The sequence below is a fragment of the Miscanthus floridulus genome, chromosome 8, assembly GCF_019320115.1.
Source record: "Miscanthus floridulus cultivar M001 chromosome 8, ASM1932011v1, whole genome shotgun sequence".
Lineage (NCBI taxonomy): Eukaryota > Viridiplantae > Streptophyta > Magnoliopsida > Poales > Poaceae > Miscanthus > Miscanthus floridulus.
The window spans coordinates 190,061,533-190,080,963 of NC_089587.1; the positions used below are offsets into that span (position 1 = coordinate 190,061,533).

The window sequence follows — 19,431 nt, forward strand, 5'->3', positions numbered from 1 at the left end:
GCTGCAGATCTGCCTCGAGGCCGCCTCCATGGCTCCATGCACCGCCGCCGCCACCGCGCTCCCGTGCTGCCCCTCGCCCCCTACCGCCCCTCCTGTTCTTCCCTTTCGTCTCTCTGATGCCGCCGACGCGGCCAGCGGCCCCCTAACCACCCTTTGAAAAAAAAAATACAAGGCCGATGTCTCTAGATGATGCCCTGCTAGGATCAGTTGATGAGACAGTTCGTTTGACTAGCGAGCCTGCGTCTAACTGCTCAAAAAGAGGTTGGAGAAACTTGCACGTAGACGATAGATCATCCAAATCATCAGCAAAAGGCATTAGTTCAATTTCTATAAAATATTTATGGGAAAATTGGTTCTATAGCACTAGAAGAACTCTGCTTCTATAAAATACCATTGAAAGATGTTCGTCACGTAAAATACCACTGAAAGACATCACTGTTACCTCAATTTGGCATTCCGTCACAGTGGCACACTGACGTCGTGAAATCCACCTCCACAGTCTAGACGCCTGAAAGAAAAAAAAAAATGCTCGGTCCTGCTCCTCCCAGCTTCCCGAGTTCGATGTGGAGTGCCAGCACCTGCTTATGCTCCTCCTCGCTGCCGGCGGCGGAAGCTAGGTGGATTTCCAAAGTTTCGTCGCTAGGTCACGGGAGATGGCGCGACCACGAGGAGCGTGGCAAGCGACTTGTCTCGTCGTCTGGGTCGGCGTCCTCACGCTCGAAGCAGCCCGCACGGTGGCGTCAGCCTGAGCGGCGAGGCAAGGTGTGCGAAGGGAGGTAGCCTCGCTGCCGTCGGTGGAGGACAAGCTGAAGTCGTCGCCACTTGCCTGGCGCACGTGAGGTGGCCTTGAGGAGCGTGGCGAACGTGGTTGGCCTCGCGTTCGAGGCTGCCCACGCGGTGGCGTTGTCCTAGAGCTCGGAGCGCATGCAGGGAGGAAGAGCTTGCGCCCATGGCGATGAGCACCAGTGCGCTGTTGGCATGGTCCAGGCCCTGACACTCCACCTCCCCGACGCTCTCTTTTGACGCTCTCTTTTGTTCCATGGCAGTTCTCTATAGTCCGTGAGTCCATCTCGGAACTCCGCTGTCCTATCTGCTTCAACTAACTCGAGAACGAACGAGCTCGCAATAACTGAGAAGATCACAGCGTGAACAGTAGAGATTTTGGTGTTGCTCAAGAAGCGCAATGTTTATGATGCTCTTATTTGTAGCTCGATCCTGTACAAGAGTGAAAGTTCATTATGGCTCCACTAACATGAGCACCTGACTCTAATATCCTGAAGATTTGGACTCGATCACAATACATGATTACACGACGCTTGCTAACATGCTAACTGACTAAACTAAAACACCTGAAACTAAAGACTTGCACTGACCAAACTAACACCACAGCTAGGATTACATCATTTACTGTCCGTTGGCAGACTGGCAGGGCTTTGCGCCCGGTGGCTTCGTTGTGCACTCGTGCGCCCCCACGCAGCCGTGCTGTGGAGCTCGCGCCGGGCGGCTGCATCGCCCGCACATGGCCGGTGCTCGCTCCCAGAAAAGCCTGCGCGCTGCAGACGGCTGGCGCTTACACTCGGCGGAGCACGTGTGCTGCAGAGCTCGTGCCCCGTGGTCTGAGGGCTAAAGGCCCACGCACATAGAAGCTCGTCCATGTCCATGGCCGCGGTAGCAGCAGCCCACAGTCACCTCAAAGCACCCACCGCCCCACCCCCGTCCACGATTCACACCTAGCTCTTAGAGCCTCGCGCCGTCGATTTCCTCTTAGAGCTTCGCGGCGTCGCCACTAGTGGCAAGCTCAGGACCCTGACGCTAGCGCCACTTGCAGCAAGAATGAGAGGGAGTTGTATAACAGAGCTCAGTATGGATGAAAGGAGGATGGAGCAATCACGGTGTGATCTCCAAATGTGACGGAATGCTAGATCTAGTTAACGGGATATCCTTTCAGTGGTATTTTAAGTGACGGATATCTTTCGATGGCATTTTATGGAAGCAGAGTTCTTTCGGTGCTATAGAACCAATTTTCCCAATATTTATTGGAAAGTGATATACGTATATTTTCATGAAAGTAATTTTCAAGACAAATCTATTCATATGTTTTTCACATTTCCAAACTCAACAACTTAAAAGTTATTTATGATTTATATTTTTAATATTTGACCCCAAGCCTTGTCTAAAACGACTTAAATTACCGGTACAGACGGAATACACAAACAATTCTAGTAAAGTAAAACAAGGCAATAAGGTGCAAGAAGGTAATACGAAATTTAAAGAGTATGGTAGAGAACGCAAATTCCTGTGTGGTGACGTTTTATCGAGGTATAAAAAGTTGCACTTTCCACTAGTCTTGTTTGGAGCCTCTTGCAAGGCCCAAGCTGCCAAGCATCTAACTGGATAACTCTATGGAAAGCCGATGAGCCTTCCCTATATGCAAATGGATCTTTGTCTTACCTCTTTCCAAAAACACTCCCACTCCTTGCCATTTTCACCAGAACTTATTTTGTCAAACTGCTAAGAGTCTCTCCTCCCTAGCATATGCACACATTTGCCTAATGACATAGTGTTGGTGTGTTCTATGGCAACTGAGATATAAGTGCCTTTGTAGAGGGGAGGGGAGCAATGTCTCGTCTCTCCTCAACTTGGACCAACACTTCATATCTGAGGTTGAATCTATAGGCCTTTCCTATTCACTTTAGTAAATGTTGTAATACATATTTGAGATCCTAAATGAATTTAAATGCAAAAGTTTGTACTAAAGCGTTCTAGATCACTTCGAGCACTACAATTTGGTTTAGGTCATTTCCCCATCAAGCTCACTTGAAAAAAATCATAAAATATTAATTTCAAATTGTTAATCTTAAAACCGAATTTCCAGACCCCAAATGATTTCAAATGAAAAAGGTAGTGAATTATGAAGTTAGAGATCTTTTCGTGTACTACAACCCTTGTATAGATTATTTCTCCATCAGATATCATTTTAAAATTATAAAAAAGTAATATTAAATTATTTGTATTCGCGGCAGGTTAAGAAAACCGCCAGTATATATCTATAGTGATGGTTTTATTAACACTATCACCAATAGAAATCCTAGATTATACAGGTGGTAGACGTAAGACAACCCCCAATATAAATTCAATTTACAATGACGGTTCTCTTAAGCCTACTGCTGGTGTAAATAAATGATATGTACTGGGGTAACCTTATTAAGAATTTCATCAGCAGAGTTGTGTCTCTACCAACGGTTTATAGTCATGGGCTCATAGTTCTATTTCCACTAGCTTTTGTTTTTTATAAACCATCGATGGGAAAAAACATTGATGTTGAGAAAAATAAATGATATTGATGCCGGTATCACTAGCTCTTCCGGGCTCATTTCTGCTGTGACAGTGGCTATTTCTTTTCTTCCATCGGCGGCATGTGCTTTTGCTACAATTTGGATTGCCTGAACATCGTAGTCAAAAGCGCGCTTCAAATCACTCCCGAAGAGAAAGGACGCCATTAGGCCCTAGCATCTTAAGCAACAGGTACGAATAATGCGGTATTGCCATGAATTTTGCTAGTGCTGGGCGCCCGAGGATTGCGTGATATGATGAATCGAAGTCCGCAACTTCAAATTTGATGAACTCTGTACGGTAGTTCGAGGGAGTCCCAAAAGTAACCGGTAGAGTGATTTGTCCAAGTGGCATTGCTGCCTTGCCGGGTACTATGCCATAAAAAGGCGTGCTTGTTGGTGTAATCATCCCGGCGAGTTGTAGTCCCATCTTTCTTAGAGTTTCTGAAAAAATGATGTTGAGTCCGGCTCCCCCGTCGATTAGTACTTTCGTGACAGTCATACCAGCAATAGTTGGATCTAGAACCAGTGGGTAATGGCATGCATTTCCTACGCTAGTCCATTGGTCTTCTCTTGAAAATTAGATTGGATACTGTGACCAATTGAGACATCTTGGTGTAGCCGGTTCTGCTGCCATGATGGTTCGTAACGCTAGCTTTTCTTGGTGTTTGCTTCTGGAATCTAGAACCCCGGCAAAGATTACTGCTACTGTCCCCCTGGATTTTTGGAATCCCTTGTCTTCGTGGTTATCTTCTTCTTTTTTTTGATTGCCTTCTTTGGTATTCTCCTTACTATCTTTCCTTGTGTATCGATCTTTGAAGTTGTAGCAATCTCCGATGGTGTGATTTCCTTTGGGGTGCAAGATGCAACGCATGTTTTCAATGTCGTCATACCTTCTGGGCTTGGAAAACTTCCTTGATTTGTCAGTCACTGCTATGGTGTTGTCTGGTCCACGTTTTATTTCCTGATGTCTGTTGTTTCGAAGATTTTGTCTGTCCAGGTTGTCTCGGTTGTTTCTATCCGGGAATCTTTCTCGTGTCTTTTCCTCTGCGGTAATTATCTTTTCTATCGTTCGTCTAAATTCTTCATTGTTTCTTGGGTTTTCTTTGCAGAAGTCTTGAAATTGCCACCTGGCCATGATTCCATGAGAGAAAGCTTCGATTACTTCTCGTTGGGTGATGTCATGTACTTGAGCTCGTAGTTCACCAAATCGTCGATAGTAATTTCTGAGACTTTCACCTCCTTTCTGCTTGAGTCCTTTTAACTCTGCGTGGGTGATTGGGTGTGTAATGATACCCGCAAAATTTTCACAGAAAGCTCTTTGCAAGTCCTCCCAATTTCTGATTGATCCTGGATTCAATTTGTCAAACCACTGAAGGGGCATGGTTTCTAGGGCCATGGGAAAGAACAAGGTCTTGATGTCATCGTCTCCTCCGGCCAATTCAATCATTTGTGAGTAAATCCTGAGACACTGCCTTGGTTCGGTCTTGCCATCATACTTGGAGTGGTTGGACGGCTTGAACTTGTGAGGCAGTCGTATTGAAGCAAGTCTGTTTGCAAAACAGGGGAATCTATCATGCATTCTGGCTTCTGTGTATTCTGATTCAGCGCCCCCTTCTTGCCAACTGTTGTCTTGGTGAGAGTAGTTTTGTGTGGCTGTCCGAGTAGGAGCTTTGCTTCTGGGCTTTCTTGGTTGTTCGACCCGGTCGTTTTGACTATGATTTCTTCTACTTTCTCTGTTGTGACTTCCACTTGGTCCAAGTCTCTTGAAAGCAGACTTCCTTTGATTTTGATCTTCCTGCTCATGAGATGTTGACCTGTCAGGTAGTCTTGAGCGGGCCCTTCCATCATGCGTCCTTAGGACTGTTGATCGGAGGAAGTCCCGGAGCTGTTCTTGTTTTTCATTGGGATGTGAAGTCGCTCTGAGTTCTTCTAGTGCTTCTCGGATCTTATCGTAGGGTGTATTCGCTGCTCGTCCTTCTTCGACCTCTCGCTCTGATTTTCTTCTATTGTATTCGGCTAGGTCTGACTCATATTTGATCTAAGCTTCTTTGCGCTGCTTAGCACGGCGTTGACGTCCTTGTTTTAATTTGTTCTTTCTCTCTCTGGCTTGCCTCTAACTCTCGGTCTCACCATCATGCCCCTGGGTAAATGGTGATATGTTGGATTCGGATTCATCTGAAGTCCTGACGTTGGGCGCTTCTAGGGGGACCAATGGTTATCGAGGACGGCGAATCATGAATACTTCTCAAGCGTGAGTTGTTCTGTCATCGGCGTTGGTTTTTGTACTGTCAGAGTTGTTGATAACTTCAGTAGAGGCTTCAGGGTCGCAGATCGAGTCTCCTTCTTGGTAGGGTAGAGCTGTTGTCGTTGTTGTGTCAACTAGTCGGGTACTGTTATCCTCAGGAACAAAACCTGGCCAGTGGATGATGCAGTCTTGAGATGTTACGGTTAGTACGAGACCTTTCTGAGCTCCTGTCAGTGGTATTCCAAGCACTGGATTAAGAGATCTTTCAAGCTATGCCCGATAAGACGTTGCCATGTTGTCAAGACCGAACGGAAAAGGACCCATCTTCTTTAGAGTACTCTGAGTGTACTCCGAGTTGTATTCTTGATAGGTTGATGTCGTGTTCCGGAGCCTTATTGGAAAAGAACTCGATTTTCCGAAAGAACTCGGATAAGACTCCGTCTCGGAAGCGGAGCCTGAGTTTGAATCGGATGCGTGAAGCCGCGAAATCTGAGTTGGATCGGACATCGCGAGCTGTGTGAATCTTCCAGCAAGTTGATCTGTCGTTGTCGCCGAAATGGAAAGGTCTTGATGATGATCCGAATCTTCGAGGAGACGGCCTTGGAGCTTGCCATCGTCGCCTGCCTCGCAGATCCATGAACCGAAGATGAAGGTTGATCACGTCGAGAAGATCATGTTGACGAGGTCTGTCGAGCTCTCAGGTGCAAAGTTGCCGAAAGCCCCTACCTGGCGCGCCAGCTGTTGATGTTTGACCACCGATAGCCTGCCACGGGGGTACCCGGGGCAGTATGTTCGGGCTTCAGCGTATGCGGAACTCGACGGTTAACGCAAGAGATAGTCGATTTATCCTGGTTCGGACCCTCGATCGTTGATTGAGTAATAGCCCTACATCCAGTTGGCGTTAGCCTTTTGCGTTGGATTGATTGTCAAGTGTTGTGTTGTTCTGTAAAAGTCGCCCCTCTAGGAACCCTGCCCTCCTTTATATAGTCAGGAGGTCAGAATCCTAGTCGGTTTACAATGAGAGAACCCTAGTAGGATTACAGAATAATACTACTACTAAGATTACATGGGAGGAATTCTAGTTAGACTAGATCTTCTCCCTTTCTTGCGCGGTATCCCGTAGGTCCCGCACCGACAGTGGTGAATGCAGATTATTTCAAAAGACTTTGGTTTGATGAGTTTGATTGGCTAGAGTATAGTGAGCCCACTTATTGCTTATATTGCTATCTCTTCTTTAATTCGGCAAGCCTGAAAAATTTAGGAGTCCTGTCTTTGCCACATCAAGGTTATGTGAATTGGAAGAAAGCTAAGGATATTTTTAATAACCAGAGTGTTTGCAAGACTCATGTAGAGGATAGGCTAAAGTGTGATGACTTTATGAACCAAAGGACAAATATGAGTAGAAAACTAGTTGAAGTAAGCAAGGAAGAAGGAAAAGGATACACGATTCGTTTGACATCTTATTTAGATGTTGCAAGATTTCTCATATTGTAAGGGGATACTTTTCGTGGACATGATGAGACTTCTTATTCCCTTAACAAGGGTACATACACAAAGATGGTTGAATGATATAAAGATAAGGTTGAGATAGCGAAGAAGGCATATGAAAAAGGTTCTAAAAATTACCATATGTTATCTCATCGTATACAGAAGGACCTTACAAAAGCTTTTGCGGAGGAAGTCACAACTGTCATTATGGATGAGATTTGAGGTAGAAAATTCTCAGTGCTTATTGATGAGTCTCGAGATGTATCAATAAAGGAGTGCAATTTGGGGTGGTGATTCTAAGGTTAGTAGTTGATTATAAGGATAGTCGTAATGAACTAGGTTCTTATGGTATGAACTTGATTGTTTCAGTTTGGTATCAAAATTTGAGTTATATTTTAATTGTCTATCCTTCATAAGACATGTAATAATGATGGTCTAAACATCATCACGCTCGCAATATCGTTTTTAGTAACAATACAACACACGGGCATTTTACCTTGTATAAGCTAGCATTTGTAATAGGGCTCAAAGATGTTTGAGGATGCAAACCTATACGTGTAGACTTCCCTTCTCTCCCTCCACGTTCACAAATCTTGTATGCTTTCTACGTTGCATCTTTATGAAAAAGTTTTAGCCGACAATTCGCTGTCATAGTTCCTCTAAAAAATCCGACAAAGTAAAATGGTTGGGTCAGGAAGGATTCAGCTTTAAGATTCATTCGTAATTTGGAAATGGTCGACATGGCTGTGAGTGAGGGATTACAGGGATCATATTTACCCTTGTCTATGAGTCACAAGAAAAGTCCTCTCGAACAAGAAAATACCGAGGGTGAGAATGAACTTGATCCTCCTCGTCCTGAGAACAATTGTAATATTTCCATTTAGCAAAACCAAGTTCCTTGGTCCATCAATCAATCCTACGAACATAATTAACAGAACTTGGAAGACCATACAATTGTCAGCCAATCCAAATGGTACGTGGAAGGAACGTGCGCCCCCATGGAAAAACGGTGGAGCATGCAGTTGGTGACTACAGACGACGTTCCAGCAAGACATTGCCGCGCACAGTAGCCCACAAACTTCACTTCGACTGCCACCGCCAGACATCAGATGGGACGCACGCTCTCGTCCACGCCGATAATGGAGCCATGCATGATCGAGCTACAGCTCGGAGATCGCCTGCTGCATGTACTTGCAGCACCGCTGGTAGCTGACGAAGCCCATGAACCAGAACTCGAAGCCGTCGATGGTGGCCACCTGAATGTACTTCTGCTCCGGCTTGTCGGCGTTCTCACTCGGCCGCACCCTCTTGATCCGCCTCAGGGGCACCACCACCTTGTACGGCACCCGCGCGACGACGGCGTCGCCGCCCGCCGGGGAGGTGACGGCGAGGGAGCGGTCGCTGCGGAAGGCGATCCTGCGGGTGGAGACGAAGAGCATCCCGGCTATGGGCCCGCCCGTGGTGTAGAGGTAGCACTGCAGGGCCTTCACCAGCCGCTCGCCTTTCTCGGCCGAGGAGGAGAAGGCGTGCCGGAACGCGCGCTCCACGCCGCCGGCCTGCAGGATCCGCGCGCCCAGGCTCAGCTTCCCCTTCACCGTCTCCGACAGCTTCGGACCCAGTGTCACTGCACCGAGAAGGCGACAATATATATCAGTTCAACTGCACGTATCTCTCCCATCATTCACTGCCACTGAGCTGGTGAAGCTACATGCATGTATAAATAAAAGCTGTTGACTGGTGCTCACCATGGTCCCTGAAGCTCTGAGCTCGTCTTCTCAGCTTGCTCACCCAGTGGATCACCTGACCCTTGCTGCCTGGAAAACATAACGTGTGAGCTTCTTATTAGCATCAATCAAGGGCAAAATGTTTAGCAGCGAAGCGACAACAAGCTTGAGGGCCGGTCAGCCGGGTGCAGGACTTACTGTGCTTGTAGCCGAAGGAAGTGCAGGGGCTCGGGTGCGTCAACGAGACCGCGAGGCGATCGTCTCCGTCCTGGTTAGCCGCCGGCCGGTCCCTCGTCGTCGTCGTGTCCTCGATGGCGTACGCCGTGGAGGTGACGGGAACTCCGATCACATGGCTGCCGCTCGACTTCTTCATGGCTCTCGATGGATCTCCTTCTCGCGCTACGTACCCAAGTGCCGTGCGGGAGACGGGAGAGAGAGGAGCGTGCGATTGTTGTGCAAGGTTAGGTGGCTCGGGACGGCAGAGCAGGGGAGCCGGTTTAATAAGCCGCGGCCGGCGGGCCGCAGGGGTGATGAAATCTTGGGCTGGAAGGGAGTGGATTCGCGCAGAGTCAGCAACTCCTCATTGGCGCAAGGAAAAGGAGCGGTCCATGCTCGCGGAAAGGGCCGGGCTTACGTGGGGCTGTGTCATCCGCCCGCCGCTCTAGTGAGCTTTCGATCGTGCGCGCGGCCGGCCGGAGTCATCAGTTAGTCAGGCAAGAGGCTATGGCGATCGAGCGGCCCGGCCAACCGTAGGATATTGCTTCTTTCCGCCGCGCGAGGGCGTGGAGGGCTTGCCCCATTTGTCCACGGCCGCTGCGTCGCGGGGACAGGTGGCTCGGCGCGGCGGATGGTTGGCCGCTTTCGAAGAAGCAGCCCATGTGCTCGCACAATCGTTCGTGCGCCGGGTTACGGGTTACGGGAAAAAGCGAGGCTGGGGACGTGGGGGGTGCCCTGCCATCATGCCCAGGGGGGCTCGGGGAGAGGGAGGTCCGAGGATCTAATTCTAATATATGGATGGATTTTCTTTGTGCGTGCTTAGCGTCACGACGTATGCGCAGCCCATACCGTTCGCCACACAGTGCCCCGCACGAGACGCACCCGTCCTTGTCGCTGCGCCCCGGCTCCCTCCTAGTGACACCGCTCCCCTCTCTCCGAGCGGGCAGGGCCTAGAAGCCGGGATGAGGATAAGCACGTCGCCGTCCGCAGGACCCCAAGCCTGTCACGTGCCCCGACCGCTGCCTCATTGCGCCCCATTCGTGGGCACTCGGCTCGCCGCGTCCCATCCCCGCGTCCGGACAGTGCCCCCATGACTCTCTAAATACACCTTTGAAACTTGAAACAATGAAACACTTGAATACAACACACGTGAAGCGGATGAAACATTTGGAACATATACTTGAAACATATGTGTGAAACATATACAACATCCGGATAAAACACTTGCAACATGAAAACACTTACTGCAACATAAGACTAAAACAACTGAAATCATTGGAACATACTCTTGCAACATGTGTGAAACATATACAACATCCAAATAAAAAGCACTTACAAACATACGTCTGAAAAACAGATAAAACATTTTCAACGAACGCTTGTAACATGTCTCTGAAACACTTGCAACATCCCGATCTACTTTTGCAACATCCACATGAAACACTTGCAATATGCCTATGAAACATCTAAAAAACTTGAAACATAGGCTTGCAACATACGTGTTTCACCCTTCTTTCGTACGACGCAGCGTAGAGAGGGAGGGGCCAGCTCTGGCCAACCAGCGGCCAAGGATGGTGGCGCGGCCTGGCAGCAGCCAGCGACAGAGGCGTCTCGGGGGATGGGTGCGCCTTGGGGTATGGCGATAGCGCGGCAGAGTGGGGCGGGTGGCCACGCCGTGTGGCGCTGAGTGGAGAGACGAGCATGGAGCAGCGCAGGATGGTGGACGATGCGGCACCGCTGTGCTGGAGAAGGCCATGACGAGCGGCCTCGCGCTGCCTGTGGCGAGGAGCCTCACGCTGTAGAAGGGAGCAGTGCTGCCTCTTTTTTCAGAAGCGGACTGACGAGCGACGCTGGATAAGGCGGAGTACGGGAGCACGGCGTCCGGACGGATAGACGCCACGTCGTATCATTATCGATGTCTTTCCTTAGAGGGTTTCAGTTTTTTAAGTACCCGCACGTAAGAGCATCTCAAGAGTATCCTATTTTTTCCTCAAAAAACATGTAGTTTTACAACTCCTACAAAGGTATTGGGAGGAAAAAAAAGAAAACCATCTCCAAGAGTTTTCAATAATACACTCCTAAAATATAGAATACAACTTTACATCAGAAATCATATACTATTCTTAAATTATCGTAACCACTTTTATATATTCCTTATCTCTCGTATATTTGCATCGGGAACTCTTTCCTACTTCTTATTCTTTCCCACACCCTTCCACCAGATTGACCAACCGATACGCAGCGTATCCGTGCAACCGCGACTACGCGCAAAGTTACGCGTGATGGGAGAGGATTTTCCAAGTACGTAAATTTTAGGAGCATGAATTATAAGTTATTGAAGGGTTTTTTTTTCTCTTATTACTAAAAAACAAGGATTAGGAAGGGAAAGATGCTACTTTAGATATGCATATGCTCAATACCAACCGGTAGTCTTTTTCAGCGTCGCTTTCTTTTTTTCTTACCGTATATAAATTGTTGTGTGTTTGGAGTTAAGATAACTTTTTCTTAGGGCAAACCTGGTATAATCCCAAAACTATACTAGCACAAATTGTCACGTCCATGCATTTGTTGGTAGCAAATTGTGGACCGCAGCATCGAAGCACGGTAAATGACGACCGAGGCACAACGATAACACAGAGAAGGTTGTAGGAATATGACGGACGGAGGGACCACTGGGATATCCGGGGGAACTGCTAGCTCCTAGAACAAGGGCAGGAGCTGTGTCGTTCAAGGAAAATGAAGCTGCCTGATTGGAGAAAGAGATGGTGGCACTGACTCGTTTGTATATAACACTACTAACTTAGTCGTTGTCTCATTGGATGTTTGACACATGTATGGAGTATTAAATATAGACTAATTATAAAATTAAATGCACAGATTGAGATTAATTTACGAGATGAATTTTTAAAGCCTAATTAGTCCATGATTTAGCAACGTGGTGCTACAGTAACATATGTTACCGACGGGTTAATTAGGTTTAATAAATTCGTCTCGTGAATTACTGACGGGTTCTATAATTTAATTTTTATTAGTATCCGAATATTCCATGTGACATCCGATATGACATATCTTAAAAATTAGTCCCTGCATCCAAACACCCCTTAAACCATGGAAAACATGCCCACATGATCCGACTCATAGTCATAGCAGAAGAAAACGCTGACCTAGTGACCTTTTCCTTCAAAAAGGGAAAAGTGAGGGAAAAAAACTCAACTAGTCCCTCTATCTTATAATATAGGGCCTCTTCGCTGATTGGTTTCTGGGCTGGTTTGGGCTGGCTGGTGCTGGTTTATTGTGAGAGAAAAACACTGTTGGCTGGCTGGTTTGGGCTGGCCGAAACCAACAAGCGAACAGGCTGATAGTGTATTCTAATAATTTTAAGACAAATTAAGATAGAACATAAAAGACACATGTACCCTCATTTTATTTTCTAATTATACGCCATCATCAACTTGATTAATGGTGATTAGTAGATAAATGGAAATTATTTATTGTAAAATTGATTTTTGTCCTTAGAATGTATTATATTTTGAACAAATTTTGAATGCTAGAATGCGCTGTTCAACTACGGAATGAGAGTAGGCTGCAGCAGCCTGCAGAGAGGAGAAGATCCACAGCAAGACCCCACGTCTCGTGGCCTATGGGCTATGGATGATGCAGATCCATGGCGATCCAACGTGTAAAACAACGCCCCTTTTGTTTCCAGCGAAAAACCTCTGTCCTCTGGTTTTGGTCACTTCGGGATCGGAAGCGCGTAAAACACCCCCGACCCCTCCTTTCTCGTCTCTCATCCGGTTTCCCTCCCGTCCGAAGTCTCCGCTCGCCACTCGCGTCTCCGGCCAGCGAGTCCTTATCGCGTCCCACGCGGCACGGACTCAGCAAGGCCACTTCATCGTCGTCCTCGCCCAACTGCGACCCCAACAACCTCTTCCCAACGGCCCGACCAGCGACCATCGGCGGCTCGGCGCCCTGCTGTCCTTGTCCACGGTTACACTGGCACATGGAGAGGATCTTGGCTGCAGGGCCAGGGCAGCCTCCTCTGACACTTCTGCATTTGCAGAGCAAGCTCCGGGGTTCAGAGAAGTACACTCGCCGGCGCCGTGTGAGTGACATGGAAAGCTCGGAGAGGCGATGAGCCGATGAGCTGGATCCTTCCGGTAACGAGGTCGGCAAATCAGCACTACGGCGTTCGACGTTTCGTTCGTGTCGATGCTGCCATGGAATTGTGAGTGAGAACCTGTTGGTTTCTGTTGGAGGTCCATCCACGGTGCAACGTTTTTGGTCCAACAACAGTGCTGTCTTGTCAAAGAAAAGATGTGAAGACTACGCGCGAAATCCATACCCATTCCAGGCTTTTCCAGCCCTGCAGCTGCGGCTTTGGACCCGACCCAAGTTGCCGATCAGATCACTTTGCAGGGAAAATGGAAGCGGGTTACGGTTATCGGATCGGCTTGAACGAAGCAAAACGCAAGGCGACCTTTTTTTGCTCCAGTGGTGCTCTCCTGCGCCTCTTGTAGGCGATAGCTTCATGGCCAAGACAAACCGTGTTGCATGGCCTTTTTGCTTCGGGCATCAAGTGGGTAAAAGGCATCTCATCTGATCTGATCGGATAACTGTGAGAAGATTCTGAAAGAGGGCTGCCGCCTGATCCTGCTGGAGGGTCCAAAGCGGTGGGACAGAGCACATTGTTCATCCAGATATGGAACGGAAATGACTGAAAGAGAGGACCAAGGACGAAGGACGAGACCACCAGCCAAACCAAAGGAAGCTGTCATGTCAAGTCGAAGCGCGTATCGTTGATTCGTTCGTTCGTTCCCTTGGCCTCCAAACAAAAAACTCGCCATTGGGCGCTTCGGTGCTAAGGTTTGGATGCTGTCGACGATAGGATTCGGCGTTGCCGATTTGGACAGAGTCCGTCTGGCACGCATGCTTCCAAGTTCCAACTTGACTAGTTCTAAGTCTGCGTAGTTAATCTTTTTCTTTCCTGGAACCTGTATATATGTAATTTAGTTGTCGCGACTATACCAAAGACTTGATGATCCAGCATGATTCCCCGGGAACCTGTATGATTCGTATCCACATGTTTTTTTTAATAAGAGATCGGTCTGTAATAATCGATAATATATTAGCTAATGCCTAATTGTTAAAGTAGTACTTGAAAGACTTTATTAATCCTAATATAGAGTTCCTAATACGTTCATTTGGCGAAAAAAAGAGCCGGTAGCCTAGCCTAGTGGTTGTACTACTCGTAAGTGATTTAGTTGCACCTCTAGGTCGTGGGTTTGAGGCCCCAATTAATCCCACTTCCGTGGTCCTTCACTAGATTCAAAATTCAGCGCACGATGAACCATGAGCAGTCCCACAACTTTCCTTTTCTACAAAAATTATTTCCGCAACCTTCTATTTTATTTTTGAAAAGTTAGTAAGTCATACACATGACTTTTATGCGTAATATTTTACTAGGTTTAACTTATTACCACAACATGTATTCACAACTTTGACAACATAACATTCTGCAGAGCGGTACTTATCAACACCATTTTTTATTACAACCTTTTGATATAGTTTTTACGTAATTTCATAGACAACTTAGCACAATTTTTTTATTATTTTATGATAGTAATTTTCAACATCAACATAAATTTTCTAGCACAATTTTTATAATAATTTTATGAACAATATAACTTGTACATATAAAAGTTATCATGATAAGTTGTCTATAAAAGTGCATAAAAACTATTTCAAATAATTCATAATAAAAAATTATGATAATAAATTTGTTCTGCAAATCGTTATACATAAAAGTTTTGTGTACAATTTCATAGCTTTATAAGAAATTATATTGATAAGTTTGTTCTACAAAATATTAATACATAAAAGTTATCCGTATAACTTTGTCACGTAGTAAGTTATATGTATAAGATATGTGTGTAACTTTGTCACATTGAAGTTATGCGTACAAATTATACGTTTAAGTTTGTTCCGCAAGTTATACGTTGAAGTTATGCATACCTTTGTAACTCTCTAAAAAAATTGCATAAATATTTTTTTTGCCAAAAATAGAAAGTTGCGGAGCGTGTCTGATTGATCGCCTGATTTGAATCAGGTGAACGTTTGTCGTTTAGTAAAGTCGTGCCTTAACAGCAATGTCCTTTGGGGAGGTCATACCCAGCCGGTTGAGTTTTTTTTTTTTTAAGAACACGACTTCACGTGTATTTCATTAAGAAGAAGTAGCACAATACAAACAAACGCTATCCCAGGCGAGATGCCAGGATAGAAGAGTTCACAAACACACACGAGGGAAGCATAGCGGACTACATCTTGAAATAACTGTGCGACACAAAGCTAGGCACCGGCACTAATGCCCATCAGCCACGACCAGGAACTCGGAGATCGCCGTGAATCCAGCGGTGATCCACTCATCCCCCTCGTCCAGCACGACCCGCCTTGCCTGGTCTGCCGTGATTGAAACGTCGTCGAAGACACGGGAATTGCGCTCTCCAAAGCCGCCAAGACACCAGTAGCACCACGGAATCGAATCCCTTCTGCAGGTGCCCGGGCACCAAACATCGAGCATCGATCCACCAAGCTGAAAGCGACGGTGACACCCTCTTCCATCTCTTTCCTCCATCTCTCCGGACAGTGGTGGCGGCGGCGCCACCCTCTTCCTCTCCCTTAGATCCAGCGAGCAGCCAGCGACGGTGGCACCCTCTTCCTCAGATCCGGCGAGCCAGCGACGGTGACGCCCTCCCCCACCCTCTCCCTCAGATCCGGCGAGCCCAAGGCGGCCCAGGCAGTGGCATCTGCTGCGGGAGCGACCAGGAGCAATGGTCGCGCCCTCCCCCACCCTCTCCCAGATCCAGCCCCCTCCCCCTTGGATCCGTGCGTAGGGGCGGCGCAGAGGCCTCCTCCACCTCGTATCCATGGGCAAGGGCGGCGCAGAGGCCTCCTCCACCTTGGATTTGCGCGCAGGAGGCGACACAGCGGCCTCCTCCCCCATGGATCCGGGCGCAGGCAGCGTGCCTCTCCTTCGAGCTCCCTCTCCCTTTTCTCTGATTTTGTGTTGTGTGAATGCATGACTTTTGTCCGATTCCTCTATTTTTTCGATTTCTTTTGTGGTGTTGTGGACTTGTGATTGATTCGTGAGATCTAGAGCCCTGTGATTTTTGTTGTTTTTTTATTTTTCTTACTGGAATGAGATGAACAAACTTGAGATTGCCATGGCCATTGACGCTGCAGATCTGCCTCGAGGCCGCCTCCATGGCTCCATGCACCGCCGCCGCCACCGCGCTCCCGTGCTGCCCCTCGCCCCCTACCGCCCCTCCTGTTCTTCCCTTTCGTCTCTCTGATGCCGCCGACGCGGCCAGCGGCCCCCTCGACCTCGACGCCATCATCGCGTGCTGAAGCGGGCCTTGGGCTGGCCCGGCCTCCTGACAGGCTGTGCTTACCGGGCCGTCCCGGCACGAAAAATAGCCCAGCAGGCCGTGCCTGGGCCGTCGGCCAGGCACGAAGCCTAGCTCGGCACGGCCCGGGAGGCCCGGCGTGCCGTGCCGGCCCAACCCCTATTTGTGCTGTGCTTTCACGGGCCCGTGCCGTGCCGGGCCGGGCCAGCCCGTTGTCCATCTATAGCCCCCAGCAAGGATGACATGCCCAGGAAGAACGATCGATATGCCGACGAAGCAGAGTAGGCGCCATCCGGCGTCCACCGCCAGACGTAGCGATCACCGCCCATCGGCCTTAGCTGGACCGACTCCAGCTTCTCCCAGAGACCAACGTACTCGTACAGCACCGGCGCGGTATGAGCTCCGGTGATATGCGCACCCATCGGCGCTGGTAGAGCGCGTCCTTCACCGACACGTTTAGAAACCGCCTGCCAATAGCCCGGAACAAGTGCGGCGCAAAGGACTTGATCTGCCCAGCCGGCAACCAGGCGTCAGTCCAAAAACGGGCCGAGGCCCCGTCCCCCAGCTCGACCGTGCACAGAGCAGCTGAACATGGCGTCGACCATCTTTTCTGGCTTAGAAGGAAGCCTCGTCCATGAAGGCGCATCGGGCGCCCTCTTCTGCCACTCCCACCTGAGCCTCAACGCGAATCCGAGGATTCTAATGTCTGGTATGCCCAGACCACCATAGCATTTGGGGGCACACACCACCGGCCCGGCAACCTTGCATTTTCCTCCGGCGACGGCATCCGTGCCACTCCACAGAAAGGCACGACGACGCTTGTCAATCTGTCGGATCGCCCAGGCTGATAAGCAGCACATAACAGACACATGCACCGGTATCGCTGAAAGCGTCGCGCGTGTGAGCGTCGTCCTTCCCGCCGCGTTCAATTGGTTGCCCTTCCATGTCGGGATCCGTTTCGCGATAGCATCCACCAGCTGCTGTTCATCAGAGCGGTGCAGTCGCCCCACAGAGAGAGGCGCGCCCAGATAGCGGCAAGGGAGGGGCGATAGCTGGCAGGGGAACACCTGCTGGATGGGCGCGACATCCTCCTCCGTGCACCGGATCGGCGAGATAAGACATTTGTCCAGGTTGGTGATCAACCCAGAGGCGCCAGCAAATAAATCCAGGATGGCGCGAATGCAACTGAAGTCCTCCGGCTTGGGGACGAGGAAGAGGAACAGATCGTCCGCGTACAGCGACATTCGGTGCCCAAAGTGGTTACCGGGGAGAGGAGATAGCAAACCCCTGCGATCTGCCTCCGCGACCATGGCATTGAGCACCTCCATAACAATTACAAACAGCAGCGGGGACAGCGGGTCGCCTTGCCGCAAGCCACGTGCATGACAGATACGTCGGCCCAGACGACCGTTGACTAGCGACTTAGTGCTTGCCGATGAAAGAATTGCCGCAATCCAATCCCTCCAACTCTGTGGGAAGCCCATGTGCTCCAAGACTTCGAGGAGGAAAGGCCAGGCAACAGAGTCGAACGCCTTGGCGATATCAATTTTGAGCAGGATGCACGCGTGCTGCCTAGGGTGCAGCCAACGGCAGTGAGTTCATGAACGGAGCGAGCCGTAGAGCGAGCCCCTTGGACACCAGCTTGCCAAAGCTGTGAATGAGACTAATTGGCCTGTAGTCCCTAAGGCCAGCCGGGGTCTCATTCTTTCAGAGGAGGACCATGGATGCGTCGTTAAGGAGGTAGAAGCTCCTCCAATCCTGCTGCCACAAAGAGTTGAAGGTGCTACATATGTCCTCCTTGATGACAGGCCACGCAGCCCGGTAGAATCTTCAGGTGAATCCATCCGGGCCCGGCGCACGGTCAGGCGGGCTCTCCTGGACAATCTTGGCGACCTCGGCCTCCGTGAACGGCACAGCCAACTCCTGTAGATCCAGCCTTGGCAAGTCAAGGCGATCTAGATCAATCCGGTGGAGACGATGGAACCGCGCGTGTTCCCAGAAGAGAATTGTAGTAGTCGAAGACTGCCTCGGACTTGGCCTCATCCGAGGTGAAGATGCGGCCCTCATGCACGAACGGTTTGGCAGGTAATCTTAGTTCGCAAGGTAATCGGTTAGGCAGGTCGGAGGGATATGGTTCTTGCTTTTCTGTGTGTCTGAATTGTGGTCGTCCACTCGTCCCGCGTGATGGTCTTTCTCCTCTTTAGCTAATAACCAAGCTGGACATTGCTACTCCAAGCACCTGACTGAATAAGACATGATATTGTGAGAACCACTGAATTTCTTTTAGTCTGGTTTTTGTGTAGTTTCTATGGTCTGTACAAAAACAGCGAACTGAATTCCAGTCTCTATCATTCAGATATAGGCTACCTTTCAGTCAGAAAATTGTGTTGGTTCTGATTTTCTGTGTGTTACATCAGTGCAGTTATGCCGGGACCTGATTGAATAAGACTAGATTCTGTAAGAAACCAGCGAATTGAATTCAGTTGTTTGAGACTTGATTTGTGCAAAAAGCAGTTAACTGAATTCAATCGTTCAATCAGATGTAGCACCCGAGTGCTAGTACTTGTTGGACAGTAATAAATGTTGTGAACACGCTTAATGGCCATGTTCGCTTATTGGTTTTAGCCAGGACTTATCAGCCGTGGTACAGTGTTTTCCTTTTACAATAAATCAGCACCAGTCGGGCTTATCAGTCCAGAAACCAACCAACGAACAGGGTGAATGTCGGAATTCTTCAGACCCCGTTCGCTTGAGGAATCTGGAGGAATTTGTGAGAGGAATCATCCGTAAACAGTAAAATTCAGCCAGAAACAGTACTTCCTCCGTACCAGCCGAACGCAGACAAGAAAACGTAACTACACATCGATCTCGTATCATCCTGCACATCAATTTACACTTACGAAATCGACATCGACCTCGTATCATCCTGCACATCAATACACTTACGAAACCGCTGTGTTCACACTATGCAGAGCTACACCCTGAATAGAAGAAGAAATTTGGATAGGCCCTGTGGTGTG

General features: G+C 48.7%; 1 protein-coding gene across 1 annotated transcript; it reads right to left on the reverse strand.

The window, feature by feature from the left end:
- Positions 1-7,936: 7,936 nt before the first annotated feature.
- LOC136474351 (putative GEM-like protein 8) lies at positions 7,937-9,240 on the reverse strand. The gene is made up of 3 exons (XM_066471942.1): positions 8,991-9,240; positions 8,814-8,882; positions 7,937-8,692 (listed from the first exon to the last, which is right to left on the reverse strand). Exons 1-3 carry the CDS (start codon positions 9,163-9,165, stop codon positions 8,229-8,231), a joined length of 708 nt encoding a protein of 235 aa, XP_066328039.1. The 5' UTR covers positions 9,166-9,240; the 3' UTR covers positions 7,937-8,228.
- Positions 9,241-19,431: the final 10,191 nt, after the last annotated feature.

Bases quoted from the DNA above. Each gene is read 5' to 3' on its own strand.
- LOC136474351 (XM_066471942.1), bottom strand. From the start codon at position 9,165: ATGAAGAAGTCGAGCGGCAGCCATGTGATCGGAGTTCCCGTCACCTCC. The intron at 8,883-8,990 runs GTAAGTCCTGCA...TATGTTTTCCAG, and splicing joins TTCCTTCGGCTACAAGCACA to GCAGCAAGGGTCAGGTGATC. The intron at 8,693-8,813 runs GTGAGCACCAGT...TTCTCGGTGCAG, and splicing joins TCAGAGCTTCAGGGACCATG to TGACACTGGGTCCGAAGCTG.